At 49.5% G+C, this 25,317-nt stretch overlaps 1 protein-coding gene across 1 annotated transcript in view; it reads right to left on the reverse strand.

The window, feature by feature from the left end:
* Positions 1–25,317, reverse strand: part of ZFTA (zinc finger translocation associated) — a 246,380-nt gene that overhangs the window by 131,220 nt on the left and 89,843 nt on the right. The window contains exon 4 of the mRNA XM_069645004.1: positions 6,158–6,886. Coding sequence (XP_069501105.1) covers positions 6,158–6,886 — 729 coding nt within the window. The remainder of the gene's footprint in view (positions 1–6,157; positions 6,887–25,317) is intronic.

The raw sequence follows: 25,317 nt of genomic DNA on the forward strand, positions 1-25,317 counted from the left end.
CCTTTCCTCCATAGTGCATGGGCAATTACAACTGAATGTATCCCCAGGGTGGATAGGTGACCCTCCCTAAGAAAACAAGTTCCTTTGAACCGCCTGCCCGAAAGCCGCGTCTGACTTAAGAGGCAGCGCCCAAAGAGTAGCGCTTGCAGAAAGCTGAAGGGGTGGCCCAGGTAACCACCCTGCTGATGATCTGCCACGGGACTTGTCTCTGGAATACGACAGCCGTGGTCTTGTCTCTGACATCATGGGCATGCATGTTAGTCGGAAGTGGTTTGTGCTGCCCTTCATATGCTTCCTTGATGGCCGAAACCATCCACCTTGCTATAGAGGCCTTGGATGCCCAATACCTGGGCCTTGACCCCCCCAAATAGTGCATCCGACCGGCAGAAGCTCTTGGTCCTGTCCAGATAAGATTTCAGAGCATGTCTGACATCCAGGCAGTGCAAGACCCTTTGAGTATCGTCCTTTAGATCGGCAAAAAATGTAGGTAACACTATCTCCTCATTTAAATGGAAGGCAGAGACTACTTTAGGTAGGAACGCAGGGTGCGTTCTCAGGGCCACCTTATCCTTGTGAAAGGTAGTATAGGGTTCTGAAGCCACCAGTGCCTGGATCTAGCTGACTCTACGAGCGCAGGCGAGACCCACCAACAAAGCTTTTTTAATGGTGACCAGTCTGATGTCCGCGGACACCATTGGTTCGAAAAGCTTGCGCGCCAAGGCGCCCAACACAATATTGAGATCCCACACGGGTGTGGTTTCTTGATGGGCATTTAGAGCCTTGTGAGGCCCGCCAGATGTCGTTTAACCACAGTGTTGGAAGAGGAGAAGACCTCCTCCTCCGAATTCCTGTAGGCCCCTATGGCTGCCAAATAGGTGTGGCATGTGTCCACTTGCACCCCTGAGTGCGCGAGGTGTGCAGAGAAAGAGCACATTGTCCAATATGCATGTAAGGGGGTCGATCTCCTTAGAGTCCGCCCAGTGACAGAACCATGTCCATTTACTGGCTCCTGGCAGCCTTGCTCCTAGCGCCCTGAATAATGTCCGGGCTAGCCTGTGACAGGCTTGGATGCTTCAGTGTGACCTGCTCAGGAACCACGCTGCTAGGGTTAATTTCTGTGGAGCGGGGTGGAGGAACCTGCCCTCTGCTGTGCCAGAAGATGAGCTGGGCCCAGCGGCAGGTGAATGGGCGGCCTGTTTGAGAGGCTAAGGAGCTCCGAGAACCACAGGCTCACCGGCCACCATGGAGCTATCCGAATGATGCAGAGGTGACGTGATTCTCTTATCTTGCAGATCACCCTGTGTACCAGTGGTGTAGGAGGGAAAGCATACGCTGTCATGCTGTCCCATTGTATCTGGAATGCTTTGCCCAGGGATCCGGGGTGTTGCCCCTGCCAGGACGCGAACTGCTGGCCCTTTCTTTTGGTCCAGAAGGCAAACAGATCCACCTGCAAGAACCCCCAACTGCTGAAGACCCCGAGCAGGACCTGATTGTTCAATTGCCATTTGTAAATGTGAGCTCCCAGTCTGCTGAGCCTGTCCGCTTCTAGGTTGGACTCCCCCGGGAGGTGGATGGCCAACAGGTAGATGTTGTTCACCAGGGCCCATTTCCACATGCTAATTGCTAGGCTGCACAGCAGAAAGAACATGCTACCGCCCCGCTTGTTGACATAGTTGGGTGCCCCACTCCGGAATCCATGAGGCTGCAAAAGTCAGCTGTAATCACCTTATCTTGAGTCTCATCTGCCAGTAGGACCGCTGCCATGATACCCAATAAATGCTGGTATCACCAGGCCAAGGTCACTTCTCGAGTGAGGAAGTGCATCATGGCCCTCTTGGTGGGCATGATCTTGTCCTCAGACAGGAAAACTCTCTCAGAGCTTGTGTCCCATATGAGGCCCAAAAAGGTAAGCCTCTGTGTAGGCTGCAGCTGAGACTTGTTGAGGTTGATCGAAAATCCTAGCTTGTGGAGTGTGATCATAAGGGCGGAGGAAGTGTGATGAACCGCCTTCGGAGATCTCGCACTGACGGGCCAGTCGTCCAGGTACGTGTAGACATGGTGACCCTGGGCCCTGAGGAGGGCTGCCACTGCATTCATCAGTCTGGTAAATACACCCTGGGGCTGAGTTGAGGCCGAAGGGTAGAAACTTGTATTGGTAATGGCAGTCCATGATCCTGAACCGCCGGAAGGAGCGATGAGATTGCCAAATTGGATGTGTAGATAAGCGTCCTTCAGATCGAGGGAGCACATCCAGTCTTCCCTGCACAATGTCTCTGCAATGAGTGCTGGCGTAACCATCTTGAACTTTTGAAGAGGGAGGGAGAGGTTGAGGGTGGAGAAGTCCAAAACAACTCTCAGGCAAGCCTGTGGGTTCTTTTGTATGGCGATAATCCTGGAGTAGAAGCCCAAGCCTCGCTGGGAGGCTGGGACTTCTTCCAGTGCCTGGCTCTCGACGAGCGACAGAATTTCCAGCCAACAGAGTTTCTGTCCCAATCTGTGGGAGAGGAGGGGAGGAGGGAGGAGAGAGAGGAATCGGTAGGCTGTACCCCGTGGATACTGAAGAGAGGATCCACGGGTCCGCAAACCTGATGCCAAACCTGTGCGCGAAGGGCAAACCAGCCCCCCCACCGGAGACCAGTGGACCCGAAGGGGCGTGTTATTGCTTCTTTCCCTCAGAGGATGTTGCAGAGGAGGGGGACTGAAAAAAGCCCTTGCTCCCCCCCTTCTGTTGTTTGCGCCAGTGCTGACTCGGAGAACGGTCAGGCTGTCTAGACCTCTGTTCTTGGAAGCCCCGGAACCTGCCGAACGCCTGCCCCTTGGCGGAGAGTTGATGCGACTGGGTGTATGCCTTGGGCATGGCCTTCGTAAGGACAAAGTCTTCACAGTTTGTGAACTGTTTGCCTTTTTATCTAGCTCTTAATCGGTGATGGGGTAAAAGAGGTCACCACCCTTGAATGGAAGGTCAAATATGCGTTCCTGGACGTCAGGGTTGAATTTAGTAGCCCGAAGCCAGGCAGTCCTCTTGTCCGTGGCGATGCATATAGCCCGGCCAGATGTGTCCATGTGGGCCACGGTGGATTTCATGATGTCCTGTGCCACCAATTTGGCCTCTGCCGCTCCACCTTGAAGCGTGCCTAGCTCTGCACCGGAAGTTCTGGAAGGAAGTAGGCTGTTTCCCACCAAAGCCTCTTGTTAACGGCTGCCAGCATGACATTCGCGTTAGATTGACGAAGATGCAGCAAAGCTCTGGAATAAAATCTTCTTGCCGTACGGCTCCAAGATCTTCTTCTACTTGCCTAGCAGTGCCGAGAACAAGGTGGCCGAGGACGACTGAGGTTAAGCGTAGAGTTACGCTGCAGCGACCACCGAAGAGTGGTTGAGGGTGTGCCGGCAGAAAGAGTGGATCCCCCTCTATTTGCCTATACTTGGCGTCAAGGTGCCAATTGACAGGCTAGGCCGTGGGGGCTTGAGCCACCCCTTTTTGGCCAAGGCAACAATGTCCTTCTGCATCAGGATCCCCGTTCTAGCCATGGGGCGTAGAGTGAGGACATCGGCAAGGACCCCCGCTTCCGGTTGCTCGACCTCGGGTTGAGGAAGGCCCAAGTACTCTACCAGGCCTGCGGGACGTTCATGGAAGGCCTTGGCTGACAACGGCGTGTCAGGGTCTTCTTCCTCATCCATGTCCACCATGGCGTCCGGTTTGTCCGGAGCGAGTGGAGGAGTGCTGGTATGCCGAGGGCTGCAGTGTGGAGACCGGAGCCAGAGGCTGCAGCGGAGGTTGATGTCGAACCGCCTGAGCTGTGGGAGGCAGGGGAGCCGGAATCGAAGGAGCCAGCAAAGGCAGCAGGGGCTGCGCCTGGGCCTGCAGTGCTGGGGCCATAGGAGGAAAGACTAAAGGTGCAGGCAGTGGGGCCAGGGGGAGCATGTCCCTGATCACATCCCAGAGGATGGCCCCCATCTGAGGCGATCTCATGAGAGTGAGGGACTTTTCAAAGAACCTGTCCTCACAGGCCGGTGGGGTGGCAGGTGATGTTGACGGGTAACGGGTGGCTGCTGGGGCCGGTGCGTACTCTGTCTAGCTGGCTGCGTGGTAAACCTGCCCTGCGATGCAGATGGATAAGCCGTAGGCCACTTACCTGGTTGACACCAGTCCCATCTTGTAACTCTTTCTCCCGTCTGCTCCGTTTCAAGGGGCGGTATCAGACGAGCGTCCATTATGTCTGGTGTGGTGGCCATCTTGTCGACCTGCTTGACACGTGCCAAATTCGTGGTGCTTGGCTCACTGGGCCCAGCCTCCTCCAGGCCTCTTAGTGGTGGAGCACGAGACCTACCCTGCACCTCAGGACTGGGCTTGGTAGGCGTGTTGCCCTTGGCAGTATTGCCGGTAGAGCTGGGTGCAGGTGCCCCCCCTCGGACATCTGGCCGGTACTAGGGCGTAGCCCCTCAGGTGTACACCTGGTAAAAGAACCTTGCGGTCCCTCAGCACTGTCTTCGGAAGGATCTAATGACCCCTAGGCCTGGCGGCTGGTAGCTGAATTAGCCTCAGTACCAGTGCTGGTGCGAGAACCTGAAAGGTTCCTCCCGCTCGGGCATTTCATTTGGAAGGAGTCTCCCTTGCGGGGTGTGATGGAAAAAAGCAGCCTTACCTTGGGCCTTAACTTATATCTGATGTATTCCTTCAAGTCCTCTGGAGGCGGTCTCTCAAAGAGCTCCCTCCACCGAGCTAGCCTGTGCTTCAGAGCACGTTGTTTAAGCGCGTTGCGCGCGGAACAACCCTCCAGCCGTGGTCGGGGCCAAGGCAGCAGAGGCAAAGAGCGTGGGGATCGGATGTAGGGAAGACCCCCTCGCAGGTTGGACACCTGCAGAGGCACGCTGAAGTCGACATGCGCCGGGGAGGAGCGTGGTGCCGGAGGACAGAGTACCTGAATGATAAAAGAAGACAAAAAAGCCAGCAGAAAGTATCTGGGAAAGAGCGTGTGGTATTAAATGGCCGAAGCCAAACCCAGGAGCGCTGGTGAAATCGGCCCATTCCCGTCGACGTGGAAAAGGGGACGGAGGTGTGGCGCCGGTGGGCGGAGTCAGGGGAAGAAGGTTTTTCTGGTGAAAAAGGTTTGTCTCCTGTCCCGAGCGACGGACAACCATGCAGTATTGAGGAAAGGTGATGGGAACTAAGAGTAACCCTGGGAAATGCTTTAAAGAGATTGTTGCAAGGCTGAGGAAAAGCCTAAAAGGAGAGAACCATGAAGCGTGAAACATGTGAGAGACCTTGAAACACAAGGTGAAAGCAGGGAAACCTAAAGGAGAGACCAGAATGAGTTAGCTCCTGCTACAAAACCTTTCCAGAGGAATACTTCTGTTTTGTTGCATTATAATGGGGTTAGACTTTGTTGTGCACATATGCTTTGGATTAAATGACTTGTCAAGATTACGTGTTGGAACTTATCTCTGCCTATCTGTTTGAAGGCTTTACTTTGTAGCATAGGGCATGAAAAGGACTTGTAATAATTAGTAGATAACGTTATGATTTGAACCAAAACCTGCTACAGTGTTAGACAGCTGTGGAGAAACTACACTGTATATTAATAACCGTTGAGCATTGTTTACTTTAGGGGAATATCTATTGTTTGTAGCTCTTCCCTTTTGACCTATATGTGTTTATCCAACGCATACTCGCCTTAAGACTAATACACCCTTGTTATTTAACCACCAAAAGTCAGGGTCATGTGCTGTCATTGCTCGCGCTTACCAAAGTTGGATCAACCACAACAAAGTACATGCTACAAAAGGTCATGTGAATGCCATCAGAACCAACTATGTGGTGAAACACAGGAATCAAATCAACCAGCACAGCATGGACAAGCCATCTGTTAAGCTCAATGTGCCCTAGCTAGTGGGTGAGTATGTTCCTCAAATAACTTATGTACTCACCCTTTTGAAGGAATTCCAGAGAACAATTGAGGAATTTTCTCTAGATAGTTGCTGTCATCCAAAAAGACCTGACTCGTTCAACAGGACCAATGTAGCCCACTTTTAACATGTTAAATCTTACACACATGGTCTCTATGCAAGACATCTACTGATGAACTGATAGCACTGCTCAACTTATCCAGTAATAAACTCTCCAGCCTCATTGCACACACACACAAAAGATCCTTACCATCAACACCATTTTCTGTAATCACAACATTCTTGACATCAGAGTGGTCCGGGGAGGAGCAGCCTGGTCCCACCAAGTGGCTCATTTTTCTGTCCCATTCCTCTAAGATGACAAGCTTCTCTGTGTCACTCAGAAAGATAGTTTCTTCATGCTTCTGGTGGATGTGCCTCTTAATGGTACTGACCTTCAGCGTCGTGAGCGAGCTACCGCAAACCATGCAGACAAGTCCATGTGTCACACAATTGTAGTCCATGAGATACTCCATCCTCCAGCGATCTTGGTAATACCGCTTGTGGTCCCGTCCTCTTCCCTTACTGGGCATCAGATCAGTCATATTAGTATCTGGATCATCCACCCATGCAACATCATTCTGGTTTGGCTGAAGTTTGGGAGGGTCAGAGGGCGAGCTCTCTTTGCTGTCACAAGGTGGGGAATCTGCCAGCCTTTCCTCCTCAGACTCGTCCATGGTCAGGTCCACATGATCAGTAGGTTGGACTGCAGTCGGAGAAGAAGCTTTGACCTTCACTGGCGCTGGAATGGAAGGATGAGTGGTCAGTGGAGCTGGAGCCAGAGATGCGAAGTTAATTGGAGTTTGACCCGAAGCAGGAATTCGAACAGGGCACAAAATGGCAAAAGGAGCAGAAACGACAACAGGTGCCAAGGAAGACAGAGCGATAGGAGCTGGTATAGAGGTTGGAGCCGAAACTGGAATCACAGATTGTTTCTCTACTGCAAAATAACATTAGAAAAGATTGTGTTTATTAACTAATAAGGCAGCCATAAATGAACAAGTGCAGTGCATGTATACATGTGCTTAAGTTATTGGGTCTTAAACCATGTAACAAACATCTAGTTGTCTTTCGCAGTTTATTTTGCAGACACACAGAATTAAATAAAACTTAAATAAAAAGCATACTACGCATCATTCTACATTGGTTGTTGCTTTCACTCAAATAGAGGTTGGCTACAGAAGTCACCCTGCATTGCTGAAAAGTCAGTATGGTACTCAATTTTGAAATTCACAAATTCTTCATGGTTCTCATATTACAGTAATGACTAATAGCCTTAGGCTATGTAGGAGGGAACCCATAAACTACTTGCATTTCAAGTTTACAAACCTCAAAAACAGAGTACCATTTCACACCTCACACCCTACCCACAACAGAAACCCAACTTTAGATTAACTCAAGTTGTCGCTGCTGCGTTTGGGATACTTTTGTGAAAAATGTGTTATTCATCATAGGTACTACTTTAATCCTAGCCTATAGTCCAATTTCTTTCATACTCTAAGGAGTTGCCCCAACATAAAGGAGTCTAAGCAGTTTGCGCTAGGAAAAACATCCGTACTAATGTTAATGCACAGCCAGACCGATGCAGTTAAGCTACTCCAGCCACTGCCTTCCAACTTTTCCCACCAGTCCTTTTCCTTCCAACAAGGCAGCACCTGCTATGGAGAGTTCCTAGTCCCAAGTTCCTGAACATGCACATTTGCATCCTAGGGAGTCCTATGATGCCCCTAGGCCTCTGAATGACCACAAAGTGAATTTGTATGTTTCGATTTATAGACCTTTTTGGGTTCATATACCCATGGTGAAAACCTGCAAATGTGTGGCAAAAATCAAACATGAGGGGTAATATATAAAAAAAAGGAAATAAAAAAGGGTATGAACCCCAAACTTCGAACTAACAAAAATACAGCAAAACCCCTTCCAAAGGACTTTCAAGCTCAGGAATAGCATAACAGAAGCACAAGCAGACAGACAAAAATCCCTGTTAATATACAAGGCAGGATAGAAATCAAAATGATCGCAAGCCCCGTTATGCCCTTGGGCTGGTCCCTTGACACCACCTGATCCTGGGCACATGGCCCAATCAGGAAAAGGACACACTCTTGTAGCATAGGTGAAAGCAATAGGCTCAGAATGCCTTCAATGGAAGGGGGAACTGCCCTTTGAAAACTAGCCAGCACACACAGCATGTGTCATCCCTCGAGAGACCTGCCAACAGGAAGCCTAGAGTTCCAGCCAGACTGCAAACAGGAAGGCTTGGTCCACAGAGCCAGGAGTCCACGACACAGATTCTGGTGTGTGGTAGGTGGAAGAAGCATGGGGAAAGTTAGATGGAACAGATTTAAAAATATTTGTACAGAACATAGGATTGTTACCCTGTAAGAAAGGGGAAGTTTACCAGAGAAAGGAACAAGTCTAGTTAAAAACGGTTGTGGCTTTGGGAAAAGAGAATCCGATGTCCAGAAAAAGTTGTTTGAAGGTAGAGTTTGAAATAGAGAAAGATAAAAATCTACAAGGCTTACAAAGGGATTATTACCCTTTCAGGAGGGAAGGTGTTGTCAAGGTTGTTTTTGTGAAGAAAGAGTCAGAGTAGGAACTGTGGGAAACCTTAGGGTGCTTCACTACGCCATGGAAGGGCCATCGCTATTGGATCCCGACCCTGGGGGTGGACAAGCGAGGGAGGATCACCTGGCTAGGGAGTCCTTGGGAAGTGGAGCAGCATCACCAGAAGGCGAGACATGGTTTCCCCCATTTCCCTAAAATTGTTTACCTCATATTCCCTCTACCTTTATGGGATACAACTCCCATAATTCCCCTCCTTTCTGTGTCAGCCCAACTATTGGGACAAGGAAGAAGACGACTGAGATTAGGAAGATTACCTCTAGTAATATGCAATGGTCCTGTCCCGGTAATGAGGCCAGGCAGGGTCAGGCACTCAGTCATAATCACACACACCTGAAACACATTGACGGCTACCCAGAGTATAAGAGTTGGCGCATAGAATCAGACAGTGAGCGAGTTGGAGCCCAAGAAGGCACATAGTTGGAGGTCGAGCAGGCAGGCGAACTGGGTCCCTAGGTACCCCAAAAGTGGTCAGCAGGGAACGAAGCACTGAGACGTTGGGGGCCTGAGAGGTGAAAAGGCTGCAGAAAGCGTGTCAAGGGTGCCATGTCTCCAAGGAGCCAGAAGGGGGTTGCTCGAAGACTCAAAAGGAGAAGCCTGGTACAGGTGCTCATTTCCCTGGGCATGTGAGACGGCCCGGGAGTGTCGGAGGGGCAGCGAAGGAGACCCTGACCTCGACACGCAGCAAGCGATAAGTGAAATACAATGTTGCAAAGCAAGGACAAGCGTATGGTGAGAGACGCGATGAAGATGAAAGCTTCAAATTGTCCATTGTTGAAAGAGTGTGTTCCGAAACAAAGTGACGGCGAGGCCGCATGTACGATTACATGAGTAAAGAGAGACTTTTTGATATTGTGAATTACAGAGGGCTCGAAGCACGAGCGAAAGTGAAATGAGAACTGTTATATTTGTGAAATTAAGAAGAGGGTCTGGGACCCGTAGTGAGAATTAAGAAGAGGGTCTGGGACCCGTAATGAGAATTTTTTATTTCTGTGCTAATTCCCTTCAACCTTAGAGACCCCCATCTCTTTTGCTGGATTTAGGACTTTTTAATTTTAACCTTGGAGTGAGGGAGACCTTTTTCTGATTTGGATTTTGTGTTTTCACTGTTTTTGGAGTCTGCCAAACTCCATAGGCATCTGCTTTTTGTATGGTGACACACAGCACCTTCAGTGCAGCGTCACAGAGAAATCCTTTTCGATATTTCATAAGGTTTAACTACCTTTTCTTGTGTGAACTACAGTTCCCAAGAATAGTAAAGTGAAATGGACTTTACTTATCTTTTCTCTTTGTAGGTCCAGCACACACCTTATGATGAGTGCTGGGGGGTTACCTAGTAGCCGGTGGCTGGTGGCAGTGGTTTACTTTTTCCTACCATTGTGCTTTTCTACCGCAGGCTAAACCCTCAGCTGCAGCAAAGCACCCATGGGTGACATTTTTTGTCAAAATGGCCCTGTCTTCTTTTTTTGCCATTTTCTGATTGTGGGGGTCTTTCTTGTGTTTTACTTTGTGCGTTGAGACAGATTTGAGCCCTTTGTTTGTCTTGCCTTTGGCAGGCTTCAGCCCTGAAGCCCGCCCCTGGCTCGTGTGTCTGGGAGGACAGGATGTGAGGGAGGGTCCCGAAACTCCCCTGTCCTTTGTCTCTAGGAATTCCTGAATGCAACTAGTCCCGATTGGCTGACTGGCTGGCTGTCCTTCTAGGACAGCCATCCTGCTGTGTGATTGACAGCCTAGGTTGTGAATGAATGGGAAAAACCTGCTTAAAAGACAAGGGTTTTGGGACTAAAGGCAGAGTCGACCACTGGGAGAAACACCTGACAAAGAAACCGTGAATGATGCTTGCTGCAACCTCCTGGACCTTTGAGTTGCCCGGTGAAGGCCTGCTGCTGTGCTGAACTCCTTTTTCACCTCGACAGAGTAGCTCCGGACAGAACGACTTCTCCCCTTGGGTTAGTGGGACCAACTAACCCAGAGACAAACTCCACTGGGCCACCATCAGAGACTTGCTGTACCTCCATTGTTTTGGAAGCCCAATGCCAGGGGTCGAGTGTCCGTAGTCCAGTGCAATGTCTGTCGTGGAACGAATCCGGCTAGAAACTCCAGGAGACTTCCAAAGACCCTCCAGAAGCAGGACCTCCAGATCCAGAGAACCCTCACCAGAGTGCAGGACCGAGGGAGCAATGAGAGTCCAACCAGTTTCCAAGATCCGCAACGGTGCTGTTTGCTAAGTGCTGAAACCCGAAGTTCTGCTTAACCGAAAAGAGCCCGTAGCTGCCAATGACCCCCCAATTACCACCGCAGGAGCCCTCCATACATCCTCCCACTTGTCGCCACGAGTGAGGCTCACGAACAAGGGTCTGCACCGCGGTAGCAAGACAGAATCTAGCTGCACCACTCTTCTTCAGGTACTGTTTAGGCTTGGGGTACATACCTTATTGCCTTTTAGCCACGCTCTTCTCAGTTGGGAATTGCATTGGCTTATCTTTTAGAGTTGATTTCAACTCTCTTCTCACAGCTTGTCACCCTACAAGTGATTTTTTTAAAGACTCTCTAACTTTGTGCAAGAATTTGATCTAAGAAGTGCATCAGATCCATAGACTGTGTCCCAAATGACTTTGGCTGTCCTGGCTCACTGAAGACTCTTCTAGTCCATTGACTTTTGACTTTAATACGGATGGTCCCCCCATAGGTGGTAGCTTATTGTATACGGTTACTGCTGGGAAAGGCTTATCTAGATTTCATTGGAAGAGTTAGTTGTCCTCACACGTACTGAGAAACTGTCTAACCTTTTTCCTTCCCTAACCTTTCCTTTCTGCAACCTCAGAATCTGCAAAGTATACTAGGGAGGTATATAAATGCCATTACTGTCCTAGTGATTGAAGTACAGGGTGTAGGAATTGTGCAAGAAGCATATCCAAAGGGTATCCACTAACTTGTTTTGATTCTAGAAAGTAATTTTAAAGTATATTTACATTGTTACAACCTATTGTCTTTTTAAAGAACGCTTATTTAAAAATTAATGTTAAATAAATATTTATAACAAACCTTGAGTGTAAGGGATACTTTTATTTACGGATTTCATTTGTACAGCTTTACAGCTCCCATTTACCCCTCTTGAGAGCTACTCAGTCACACTACCAACTTGTGTAGTTTAGACCTATACCAAAAGGTGGGTTATGTCATGATCACTGCTTCCAAGGAGTCAGGACCAGCCCAACGTCCTTGGAAGCAGGCCCCTAACCCTGATCCTAGGCACCAGCCGGTCCCCACAGGGACCTTTTGGACCTTGTCCTGGCGCCGGTGGCACCAGGCTCATCAGAAGCATCGGTCCCGGCACTGGAAGCGCCGGGCTCATCATTGGTGTGAAGGTGCTTGGTTGGACTTACCTGTGGCAGACCATGCTGTTACTTACCAGACTCTTAGAAGTCCTTGGTGAACTGGGACTACTTTCTTACCTGGGTGGGGCAGCTCCACTCCCTGGATACAGCACTGGAACTCTTCTGGAAGCAGGAACTCTTTTCTTACCTAGGCGGGGCCGTGGAAGGAGACCCCTCATCACTCCTAGGCTATTTAAACCACACCCGATTGATGAAACATGCTTCGCGTTATTCTGCATCTGCAGCAGAACGCTCACCAAGTCTGTTCCAGCCTTTCTTCTTTGGATCCTGAACCTGCAAGAATTATACTTACCATTCCTGTACCCGATCAACATCAGCACCTGCAAAAGACCAGAAACAACATGTTAGCAGAACGAACTTTAACACGCAGTGCTTACTTACCTGATCCATCGGCAGCGGCCGTGTCTCACGCTGCACCTTCGCCGGCAAAGATAAACAGCATTTCCATACTCACTGGCACGCTGTGCATTCCGGCTTCTTCACGCTGCATCTTCACCTGCAAAGATAAACAGCATTATCACTTACAGGCACGCTGTGCATTCCGGCTTCTTCACGCTGCATCTTCACCTGCAAAGATAAACAGCATTATTCTACTTACCGGCACGCTGTGCATTCCGGATTCTTCATGCTGCATCTTCATAGACCACAGCAGTGTTACACTTACCGGCATGCGGCGAATTCCGGATTTCTTCATTCTGCATCGTCGCCTGCAAAGACAAAGAAAGAGACAGTAAGAGCGCTTGCCATACTTACGCAATTCCAGGCGCTTCACCACCACGCATAAAAAGACTATAAAGAGTAAAGGTGTCCAGAAACTTACCGGTCGTGCAGACAACGACGGTACCCATCCTCAGAAGTCAAGAGGCCAACGTTTCACCAGTGAAGGAACTGGAAACGGCACCCTGCACTAGACGCAGATGGAGAGCCCAGCATTCACCTATCTAAGGTGAGCACGTTGACCTGGGAGGGGGGCTCAACAGTCAGGCTGAGAGGAGAGAGATAGGGACATTCACAACCCAGACCTTTAACCCCCATATTATTTCACCTGCAGAAACCTCACCCTTCGAGTCCGACACACAGTGCGGAGAGGTTCGACCCCAGAAGCCAACCGAATCCTGCACATCACGTTTCGTGTTACAGACACCTTCCTGCCAAGATCCGCGCCTCCGTGGGAATCAGGTGAGCGTTACAGAACGCGAAGCCCACCACAAAACTCCTACCCAGGCGCAATGGAAACCTCAGATACTGATCAACTAGCCCAGTTGCTTGGGGAATTAAGAGCAGAAGTATATGCAGCTCGCCAGGAAACGAGCTCTCTAAGAAGAGAACTGATAATTTCTAAGGAGCGAACAGAGGACCTTGCTAGGCAGTTGTTACAAACGCAGGCAGGACAGACACCTTTGCCCGTTCCAGGAGGGAGTTATCCTTCTGCATCAGCTTCAAATCCAGTGCAAATCAATCTGCCCGGTAATGTGCCTTTGGCTCCGCCCGAACGCTTTGCTGGTGATCCAAAGAAATTCGCAGTGTTCATCAACCAGTGCCGCCTGCACTTCTTATGTCGACCAGCTGCATTCCCAACAGACCAGGCCAAGGTGGCTTTCGTGCTTTCTTATCTCATTGGCAGCGCTGCAGATTGGTCGATCCCTTTAGTCACCCAGGATGATCCGGTTTTACACGATTGTCAAGCCTTCCAGTCCAGCATGGAGAAACTGTTCGCAAGACATGCACAAGGGCAGGCCTTGGACAATGAACTTCTCTCATTACGACAGGGTAACCAAGACCTCTTGACTTATATAGCCTCTTTCAATAGACTCATAGTGGAAACACAATGGCCCGAGGACAAGAGAATAACGCTTTTCTACAGAAGCCTGCGTGGAGAGCTCAAGGATGTGCTAGCGCAAGTTGTGAATCCTCCACAAGAATGTTCGGACTATATTGACTTAGTTGTCCAACTGGACCATAGACTACAGAACAGGAAGGCAGATCGTTCCAGATTTGATACCCGAGTGTTTTCTAAACCACAGACCTCGAATAAGGGAGCTGACACTGTGGAACCCATGCAAATAGGGGGCATGAGAGGACCTTTAACCCAGAAAGAGCGGGAAAGAAGAAGGCAGCTGCAATTATGCCTCTATTGCGGTAATTCAGGACACTTTCTTCGGGACTGTCCCGTGAAACCAGCTAAGAAGACTGTAGGAGCCGCGGATACCTGTACCACAAATTCTGAGCAGGGAAACGACCTCGCCCGACAAGAGTAGAGGTCCTCTTGCCGAGCGTTAAGATCTGTCCCGTGACCTCGCATTTCGTGATACCCATGGTCCTCATTAGTCCTGAACGTCTGGATCGTTTGCATGCAATTGAAGCTTACATTGATAATCGGAGCAATCGGTAACTATGTGGACCGTGAAATGGTATCAAGGATGAATCTACCCCTTGTCCCTAAGGCAGTAAAAGACGTCATCACTACTGTGGATGGCACGGAGATAGCCTCCGGACCAGTAACGCATGCCACCCAAGAAGTGACGTTGTTGAGTCACAATGGACACCGGGAGAGAATAGTGTTCGATGTAATCAAGGCCCCTCAGTTCCAGATCATTCTGGGAATCCCTTGGTTAGAGAAGCACAATCCTCAGATTGATTGGCGAGCAAAGACGGTTCAGTTTCCAGAGTGTTCTACCACTTGTTATCCTCGACCTGATGTTTCACTAGCGGCGATCTCTTCTGAGGAGATTCTCAAATTACCTCCCGAATACCAGGAGTTCCAAAACGTCTTCCAGAAGGATCAAGCTAACACCCTACCTCCTCATAGGTTTTACGACTGTCAAATAGATCTGATACCTGGAACAACTCCTCCTTGCAGCAGGATCTATGCCCTCACCGAGCCAGAGAACCTTCACCTCAGACAGTACCTGGACCAATACCTAGCTAACGGGTTTATCCGTCCTTCAAAATCTCCAGCTTCATCGGCTTTGTTCTTCGTTCCGAAAAAGGAAGGAGACCTTAGCACTTGCATAGATTACCGCGCCCTGAATCAGATCACTGTAAAAAACAGGTACCCGTTACCTTTGATCCCTGAACTCCTGGACCAAGTCAAAGATGCATGTATATACACAAAGCTGGATCTCAGAGGAGCCTACCACTTGGTACGGATCAAAGAGGGCGATGAATGGAAAACGGCCTTCCGCACCAAGTACGGGCTATTCGAATATCAAGTGATGCCCTTTGGACTGTGTAATGCTCCTGCTGCTTTCCAATATTTTATGAACGATGTCCTTAGAGAGCTCATTGAAGTGTGTGTAGTTGTCTACATTGACGACATCCTCGTATATTCATCATCTGAAGAAGAACATCAGAGACACGTTAAAAAGGTTCTCGAGAGATTGCGTCAACATAGTCTTTTTGCTAAGCTTGAGAAATGCGTTTTCAACGCAACGGAAGTCGAGTTCCTGGGATTCATACTGTCACCTAACGGAGTCCATATGGATTCAAAGAAAGTTGATGCAATTATCAAGTGGCCATCACCAACCTCTGTAAAAGGAGTTCAAAGCATGTTAGGATTCGCTAACTTTTACCGCAGATTCATTCCTGAATTTTCCCGGATAGTCCAGCCCATCACCGCTCTGTTGAAAAAGAACAAACGTTTTGAGTGGTCTTCTGAAGCGGAACAAGCTTTTCAAGACTTAAAAGCTAAATTCATTTCTGCACCTGTTTTAAAACATCCTCGCCCAGAACTTCCTTACATCATGGAAACGGATGCTTCTAGTCTTGCTATGGGAGCAGTGTTATCACAAAGAGATTCGGTCACAAACCAACTACATCCAGTTGCCTTTTGGTCCCGCAAGTTTTCGCCTCCTGAGATCAACTATTCAATTACAGACAAGGAACTTTTGGCCATCAGATCGGCCTTTAAAGCCTGGCGGCATTATCTTCTTGGAGCCAGACACACAGTCACCGTAATGACTGACCACCGCAATTTACAATATCTAAAGACAGCCAAAGCTCAGTCTTCCAGACAGCTTCGCTGGGCTCTGTTCCTAGCAGAATTTGACTTTATAATTACTTATCGACCAGGTAGTAAGAACGGAAAGGCGGATGCCCTCTCCCGGATGGGAGTAGATGAATATTTGATCAATCCAGATCCAATACCCATAATCCCAGAACAAAGGATTTTGGGTTTGGTCAGCACTCAAACTTTTGAAGACATCAAGACCACGGTGAAATCGCTCCTAAATCCGACCGATTTGCAGGACTGGCAATTAAAGGGAAAATAATTCTCAGTAGATCAAGACCTACCATATTTCCGAGGACGATTGCACTTGCCCTGTGAGAAACTACAAAAACAAGTAATCTCCGGTTATCATGATTCTCTAATGGAGGGGCACCCTGGCATTACCAAAACCATGGAAAAGATTAAAAGACATTTCTGGTGGCCATCGTGGAAAAGGGATATTAGAGACTTTGTAATCTCCTGCGGTGTGTGTGCCCAGAATAAAAGTCAAAAGCAAAAACCAGCCGGCCTATTACAGCCACTTGACATTCCTCCCTGTCCATGGCATACCCTGTCCATGGATTTTATCACAGACTTACCTCCATGCTTGGGATATACTACCATCTTAGTAGTCGTGGATCTATTCTCGAAAATGGCTCACTTCATACCCTTGAAGGGTGTGCCTTCAGCCTCAGTATTGGCCCGGGAATTCTTGGCAAACATCGTTCGCTTACACGATTTTCCTTCGGTTTTAGTCTCCGATAGGGGAAGTCAATTCATCTCCCACTTCTGGCGCAGTTGCTGTCGTCTAGCCCAAGTTGATGTAAGACTTTCGACCAGTCACCATCCCCAAACTGACGGACAAACCGAAAGGACAAACCAGACATTAGAACAATATCTACGCTGCATGCTCCAACAAACAGAAAAACCCTGGAAGGACATTCTTTGGATCGCTGAATACGCTTACAACAATTCGACTCATTCTGGAACCGGGAAGACTCCTTTTTTCCTATTATATAACACCATCCTAGAACCTCCAACCTGGATCCTCCCCAAGAAATTGAAGCACCTGCTGTGCATCACTTGCATTTGGAGATCACCTGTGCCTTTAAGGAAGCCACTGCCCATCTGCAAAGAGCTAAAGCTCAATTCAAAAAGGCAGCCGATCGGCACCGTAAAGAGGCCCCTCACTACGCTGTAGGAGATCAAGTCTGGTTATCCACTAAGCACCTGCCTTTAAAAGGACCCCGCACTTTCATCCCGAGATACCTTGGGCCCTACCTCATATCTGCCATAATTAATCCAGTGGCTGCCAAATTGGAATTACCTACGCATATGAAAATACATCCAGTACTCCATGTCTCCTTATTAAAACCAGTACAACCAGAAACCCGATTGACTGAACTCCCAGAACCCGTTTTGGTAGACGGAGAACTCGAATTCGAAGTGCAGAACATCCTAGACTCCAAAATGTCCAGGTCTAAATTATACTATCTGGTTGATTGGAAAGGATACGGCCCCAGGAAAGGTCTTGGGAACCCTCAGAACAGGTCCACGCACCTCGTCTGGTCAAGAGATTCCATCTGAATCACCCAGACAAGCCAAAGTCCCCGGGAAAGACACACTTAGGAGGGGCCTTGAGGGGGGATACTCTCATGATCACTGCTTCCAAGGAGTCAGGACCAGCCCAACGTCCTTGGAAGCAGGCCCCTAACCCTGATCCTAGGCACCAGCCGGTCCCCACAGGGACCTTTTGGACCTTGTCCTGGCGCCGGTGGCACCAGGCTCATCAGAAGCATCGGTCCCGGCACTGGAAGCGCCGGGCTCATCATTGGTGTGAAGGAGCTTGGTTGGACTTACCTGTGGCAGACCATGCTGCTTACTTACCAGACTCTTAGAAGTCCTCGGTGAACTGGGACTACTTTCTTACCTGGGTGGGGCAGCTCCACTCCCTGGATACAGCACTGGAACTCTTCTGGAAGCAGGAACTCTTTTCTTACCTAGGCGGGGCCGTGGAAGGAGACGCCTCATCACTCCTAGGCTATTTAAACCACACCCGATTGATGAAACGTGCTTCGCGTTATTCTGCATCTGCAGCAGAACGCTCACCGAGTCTGTTCCAGCCTTTCTTCTTTGGATCCTGAACCTGCAAGAATTATACTTACCATTCCTGTACCCGATCAACATCAGCACCTGCAAAAGACCAGAAACAACAGGTTAGCAGAACGAACTTTAACACGCAGTGCTTACTTACCTGATCCATAGGCAGCGGCCGTGTCTCACGCTGCACCTTCGCCGGCAAAGATAAACAGCATTTCCATACTCACTGGCACGCTGTGCATTCCGGCTTCTTCACGCTGCATCTTCACCTGCAAAGATAAACAGCATTATCATACTTACAGGCACGCTGTGCATTCCGGCTTCTTCACGCTGCATCTTCACCTGCAAAGATAAACAGCATTATTCTACTTACCGGCACGCTGTGCATTCCGGATTCTTCACGCTGCATCTTCATAGACCACAGCAGTGTTACACTTACCGGCACGCAGCGAATTCCGGATTTCTTCATTCTGCATCGTCGCCTGCAAAGACAAAGAAAGAGACAGTAAGAGCGCTTGACATACTTACGCAATTCCAGGCGCTTCACCGCCACGCATAAAAAGACTATAAAGAGTAAAGGTGTCCAGAAACTTACCGGTCGTGCAGACAACGACGGTACCCATCCTCAGAAGTCAAGAGGCCAACGTTTCACCAGTGAAGGAACTGGCAACGGCACCCTGCACTAGACGCAGATGGAGAGCCCAGCATTCACCTATCTAAGGTGAGCATGTTGACCTGGGAGGGGGGGCTCAACAGTCAGGCTGAGAGGAGAGAGATAGGGACATTCACAACCCAGACCTTTAACCCCCATATTATTTCACCTGCAGAAACCTCACCCTTCGAGTCCGACACACAGTGCGGAGAGGTTCGACCCCAGAAGCCAACCGAATCCTGCACATCACGTTTCGTGTTACAGACACCTTCCTGCCAAGACCCGCGCCTCCGTGGGAATCAGGTGAGCGTTACAGGTTACCTAATACCAAGCGGATAAGTGCTGTGTAGTCTCACACAGTGTTACTGCAGGAATTCTTACCCAACAGTCTGGGACCCGTAATAAGAATTAAGAAGAGGGTCTGGGACCCGCAATGAGAATTGAGAAGAGGGTCTGGGACCCACAAAGTGAAGATTGTGAAGAACAGTGCTGAGGGACCGACCGAGTGAAACATAATGCAAGGAGTGTGAACTATACAGACGGCCTTACTAACAGAGTGGTCCCGCACTGGGCCGAGCAAGATAGTGTGTGTTTGCGAAAGTCTCTGTTACTATACTATGAAGTAAAGAAGTGCCAAGGGCACGATTGTGTGAAAGCCTCACGGAGAGAGTGGTCCGCACAGGGCTAGCGAATACGGTGCCTCTGTGAAAGTCTCTGTCACGTAAACCATTGAAGGATTGATCTGTTGTGGAAGGCAACCCCTATTAAGAAAACTGTGTTTTGAGGAATTTATACCAAACCAAGCGAGGAAAGCCTGAGTGAACTGTATGCTGATGGACTGTGTGAATTCCAAGCCAGGCAACGGAAACCTGGAAGACCTGTGCCTCATTAAACTGTGTGAACAAGCCACCCAAGCACGTAATGAATTTTTATTACAGGGTGTTATTTGACTCCACTGCCATCCTGATATTATTTGACTCACTCTTGAGGCAGAGCGAGAGGCACACACAAAAAGCGAGAGAGAAAGGCAGAGAGCCAAGTAACAATAAGGGCTGCAGGAGCCCAGGAAACAAGAATGTTATAATCAGCCAAACGACTCACAGAAAATACCTAGAACCAAGAGAGGCCCATGGAAGAACAAGTTACTTACCAACAGGTAACCTTCTTTCGACTGGATGTTCCTCCAACGTATTCCTCATCTTTGACATGTAGTGTTCAGCTTCGGCTGCTTTAGAAATTTTTCGGCAGAGGGCACCTTGCGTCGAGTCGATGTCCCTCGAAGGCCTCCGTAGAGGGTGACATCATCGGATGTTATAAGTAGCACGCAGGGCGCCCGTTGGCTTCAGTTCTGTTTTTCCCCTCCTCGTGTTAGCAGAATTGCCCAAAACTACAGGCAGGATACTCAGCCTTGTTGGAACGAAAGCTGCAATAACACAGGAAATTCTACAGGCGGGTAGGTTGGGAGGGCGATGAGGAATACGTTGGAGAAACATCCAGTCGAAAGAACATTATCCGTTGATAAGTAACTTGTTGTTAGAATAGATTATGTCCTGCAATGTATTCCTCATCTTTGACAAACTCCAAAAGCAGTATCCATAACTGGAGGAGGGTGAAGAATTTAGAATTGCTAATTGTTACAGGGCAGAGTAAAGCACTGCATTACCAAAAGAGACATCCTGAGCATGGGAAGAATCCAAGCAATAATGCTTGGTAAACGTGTGTATCAATTACCATGTTGCAGCATTACAGATGTTTTTAATGGGGACACCCCTTTGCAGGGCTGTGGAAGAGGCCCAGCCCAAGATAGAGGGTGCCTGCAAACCCTCTGGGGGTCCTTGCCCACCAGTCTATAGCATTCTGAAATGGAAAGCATGATCCACCTGACAAGGTCTGTTTTGAAACAGCCTGGCCTAATTTGTATCCAGTATACCCTATAAAGAGCTGGTTATCCACTCTCAACTTGGAGATCCTGGAAATATAAAAACTCAAAGCCCTTCTAGGGTCCAACCTATGGAGCCTTTCTTCCTCCTTATTAGGATGCGACGAAGATAATAGGCCGGCAGCACGATTTTCTGATTCAAATGCAAGTATGATACTACCTTAGGCAGGACGGAGGGATTAACTCTCAACACAACCCTGTCCTTGTGAAATACAGTAAAGGGCGGCTTGGAAGAAAGTGCCTGCAATTCGCTCACTCTACGTGCAGATGTTGGAGCAACCAATAGTATTGTCTTAAAGGTTAACCTCAAAAGGACATATGTGCAAGGGTTCAAATGGCACACACATTCATAATTTTAGATCCAGGTTAAGGTCCCAAAATGGAACCTGAAAAGCAGAAGGTGGGAACACATTTGTGAGCCCTTTCAGAAATTGAGTAACCAATGGAATTTTGAAGTATGAGCATTCCTCAGAGGACCGCTTGAATATGGAAAGCGCTGCCAGATAACCTTTATGGTCCCAATCTGAAGACTGTTGTGTGCCAATGAAAGCAGAAAGGATAGCACATCCGGAGTCGAACATCGAAAAGGATCAACATTCTTTTCCCTGCACCAGTTGCAAAGCTTATTCCAACAGCAACGGTACAGAGACTTTGTTGCTGGCCTGCTGGCCGAAAGCAACTCTCGCGCCTTGAAACACTTGTGTATAGGAGCGTTATAAATGCCATATCATATCATCACGTCATCCGGAAGGTCCCAATCCTTGTATCTGAACCTTTCAGAAACCATGCGTGAAGGTTGAGAGTGTTGAACTCTGGATGTAGAACCTGACCCTCCCTTTGCGAGAGAAGGTCTTCTCTTTGTGGAAGATGTATCGTAGGACAGGTGGATATGTCCATAAGGTCCGGGTACCCCGTCCTCCTGGCCCAATCTGGGGCAACTAGGGTAATGCGGCTCCCGAACCATCTCAACCTCCTGAGTACTTGAGGAATGACAGGGACCGGTGTAAACATGTACAGCAGTGGGAAATCCCAATGCACCACGAACGCGTCTCCTAGAGCTCCTCTAGGAGGAAATTCCCTTGAGCAGTACTGTTCGCACTTCCGGTTGATCTCGGTCGCGAACAGATCTACTTGAGGGGTTCCCCAAAGGGCGAAGATCTCTTGAAGGACTTCCTGAGCTAGCTACCACTCGTGGGAGACTGTGCCCTCCCTGCTCAGACCATCCGCCACCACGTTCTCCTCCCCCCGGCCAAGTGAACTGCTGATAGGGAGATTCCTTCTCGAATTGCCCAGTACCAGAGCTGCATTGCCTCTCTGCACAGTGGAAATGACCGGACACCTCTTTTGTCGAGTTAATGCATGGCCACCGTATTGTCTGTCATTATCAGGACATTGTTTCTCCTGACAGAGGGCAGGAAGGCCTTCAGTGCCAGTCTGATTGCCCTCAGATCCAAAAGGTTGATATGTATTTTGGGCTCCGATGGAGACCAGCGACTGCTGGCTGTCAGATCGTTGGTGTGGGCTCCACATCCCGGTAGTGAGGCATCTGTTACTACAGTCATCTCTGGCCATGGTTGCCAAAAAGGCTCCCCCTTCAGGACATTTTCCTCGCAGGCCCACCATACAAGGTCCCACGAGACTATGGTCGGGATCTGAAGGAGATCCGACATCCGTCCCCAGAACGGGGACCATTGCGTTCAGAGAGCCCACTGCAAAGATCTCATCCGTAGACGAGCCTCCGGCACCAGATGCCATGAGGCCGAGCAACCTCGGAAGACAGTGGGCATTCTGTAATTTTGTGACCCTCTGGAGAATGTGAGGAGCCCTCACCTTGGGTGGCAAGCACTTTCCAAAGGACGTGTCTAGAACAGCCCTGACATACTGGAACTGTTGGGAAGGTGTCATATGGGACTTCTTGAAATTGAGGGAGAAGCCCAACCTGCGCAGGGAGTGGCAGGTGACGTTGAGATGATCCAGGGCTTGTTAGGGAGAACGGGCCCTGATCAGCCAATCATCTAGGTAGGGGTAGACGTCAATACCCCCCTCTCCTGAGATGCGCTGCCACTACCACCATCAGCTTTGTGAACACCCTCAGGCGGAGGTCAACCCAAACGGAAGGATTCGAAACTGGTAGTACGAGCCACCAACTGCAAACCTCAAGTATTTCCTGTGCTCGAGACTGATTGGCACATGAAAATAAGCATCCTAAAGCTCCATTGACACCAACCATTGCTGCAATTGGAGGGCACAAAGGATCTGAGAAAGTGTGACCGTCTTGAATTTGTCCTTCCTGAGGAACGTGTTCAAGCATCTGAAGTCCAAGATGGGTCTCAGTCCCCCGTCCTTCTTGGGAATCAAAAAATATGGGGAATACCAACCCTTGTTCCTCTCCGCTACAGGCACCTTACTCTAGCAGCAGACCTGGACTCCTCAAATAGTGGTTCCCCGGTGGATTGGTCTGAGGCTGCATTATAAATGGAAGGCAGTACTGTGGGCTATTGTTTCCAGAGCCCATGCATTTGAAGTAATGGCTTGCCATTCTTTCAGATGCTGACATAGTCTGCCTGTCACACCGCGCGCTCACTCGCGGGCGCCACTTACCTGTCCTGGGGTCCCGGGTCCATGGCCACACCGGTCTCCTCCTTCATGGAGGCTGTACCCGCGGTGGCGTCTTTCCCCACGCCGGCCCGCGGTCCGGATAGGCTCCGTGGGCGCCGCCATCTTGCGAGGATCTGCGCATGCGCGGATCGTCAGTATCCGACTTCCCGCGCATGCGCAGTGTCGGAACATGCGTTCCAAGCCTCGCTTTGATGCCGGGCTTTAAAAGAGCGCCGCATGCACAGGGACAATGCGTCTCAACACGGTTGTTACTGTGTATGCGCTGCTGGAGCCCTGGCGTCCGTGCCTCAGCCTCTCCAGTTCCTTACTCTGCCTTATCATGCCTTGTTCAGCCTCTCCAGTTCCTTACTCTGCCTAATCCTGCCTAGTCCAGCCTTTCCTCCTTGTCCTCTCCCTGCTCCTTAGTCCTCCTACCCCTTGCTTCCCAGTTCTACCTTGTCCTTGCCTGCCTCCTGGGTTAGGGTAGGGGAGTTCCTGTCTGGGGTCCTGGTTTACTTCCGTTCTACTAGGATAGTAGGATTCCCTTGTCTGTTCTGTTTGACCTTGCAGACCTTCCTCCTTTACCTGTCTTGTGCCCTGCCGGTACCTGTGCCTTGCTACCCTCTTGGATTTTTCGGAGTTCAGCTTCCACCATTATCGGTGTCTTCATTAAGCCTTCTCTGCCAGTGGAAACACTGTTCCGACGCCACGTAAATACGGAGAAGTGCCACCCGTGGCGTTGGGAGTTGGTTCAGTGCCATCCTGTCATATATCGTCAGGAGGGTATTGGGCTAATTTCTTGCGCTACTCATTCATCGGCAAGAGATACTCCGACAGACTGGCAACCGCAACTCCACGGTCTCCAGGAAGAAAAGGTAACCAACGATCTCATGAAGACTCGTTTAACACTGCCCCCCCACTGGTGAGATGTGATGCAAGCCTTCAGAGCGGTTTTGAAGCAGCCGCTGATGGCAAGTCGGCTGCAGCTCGAGTAGGCTTAGCACCTCTTTCATTGGCCACTTTAATTGGCCATTCCTCTCGCTCTTCCAAATGAGTAGTAACAAAAGGAGCACCTCACACCAATGCTGTCTGCCCAGACGAAAAGGCTGTGGTTGCCTATCAGCGGCCCCTAAAGATTTTGCTGCCGCCTTCGAGGTCTGCAACTTCTCACGGCTCTCGTCAGCCTTGCTGCCAAAAAGATGACACCCGTCAAATGGCATGTTGAGAAGATGAGCCTGCACATCCCGGGCAAAACCTGACTTCTGCAACCACGAAAATCTGCACTTCACTGTGCTCGTAGCCATGGACCTGCTGATGCTATCTGCATTGTCTAATCCAGACTGAAGGGACTCACACATGGCTTCCTTGCCGTCCTTAACGATAGCCAGGAAGACAGTCCTTTCATCCCCCTCCGGAATATACTACGCCGCCATAGATATGCATTCCCACAGAGTGTACGAAAATGTTGCCACGGCACAGGTGGAGTTGGCCGACATCAGGGACATACTCCCAGAGGAAAATACCTTCCGTGCCCATTCATCCACGTGCTTATCGTCCCTATCAGGAGGTATGGTAGGGTACACCGCCTTGTTCAAGGGAGCCGTGGCTGCCTGGACCACCAGACTCTCTGGAGTGGGGTGTTTGGACAGGTAGCTGGGGTCGCTACTGGAAAGGCAGTATTTTCTTATAAGGGACTTGTCCACCGCCGGATTGGTCACTGGGGTCTCCCAATTTCTGGCCACCCTTTTTTGCAGAGCCACATGGAAGGGTAACACAGGATCCGTAGGAGGACCCTGGTCCAAAATATCAGTGAGACCATCCTTATACAAATGTACCGGAAGTCTAGACCAGCCCAGGTACTCCACCACTCAGGACATAAGTTGCCGGTAAGAGAAGTCAGTGTGCTCCCCTGGTTCTGGCCTGCCGAACTCCAACACAGGAAAGGTGTCAATACCACTAGCATTATGCATGGTGTCGCAAAGGTCTTGCATCCTGCTCTCTTCTGACATAAGACCTTCCGGCACATTAGAGGTCCCGTACTGGAGTCCAAAAGGAGCATCTTCCTCATCCGACT

This window comes from Ambystoma mexicanum, chromosome 2p (genome assembly GCF_040938575.1).
Source record: "Ambystoma mexicanum isolate Mex_15411 chromosome 2p, UKY_AmexF1_1, whole genome shotgun sequence".
NCBI lineage: Eukaryota > Metazoa > Chordata > Amphibia > Caudata > Ambystomatidae > Ambystoma > Ambystoma mexicanum.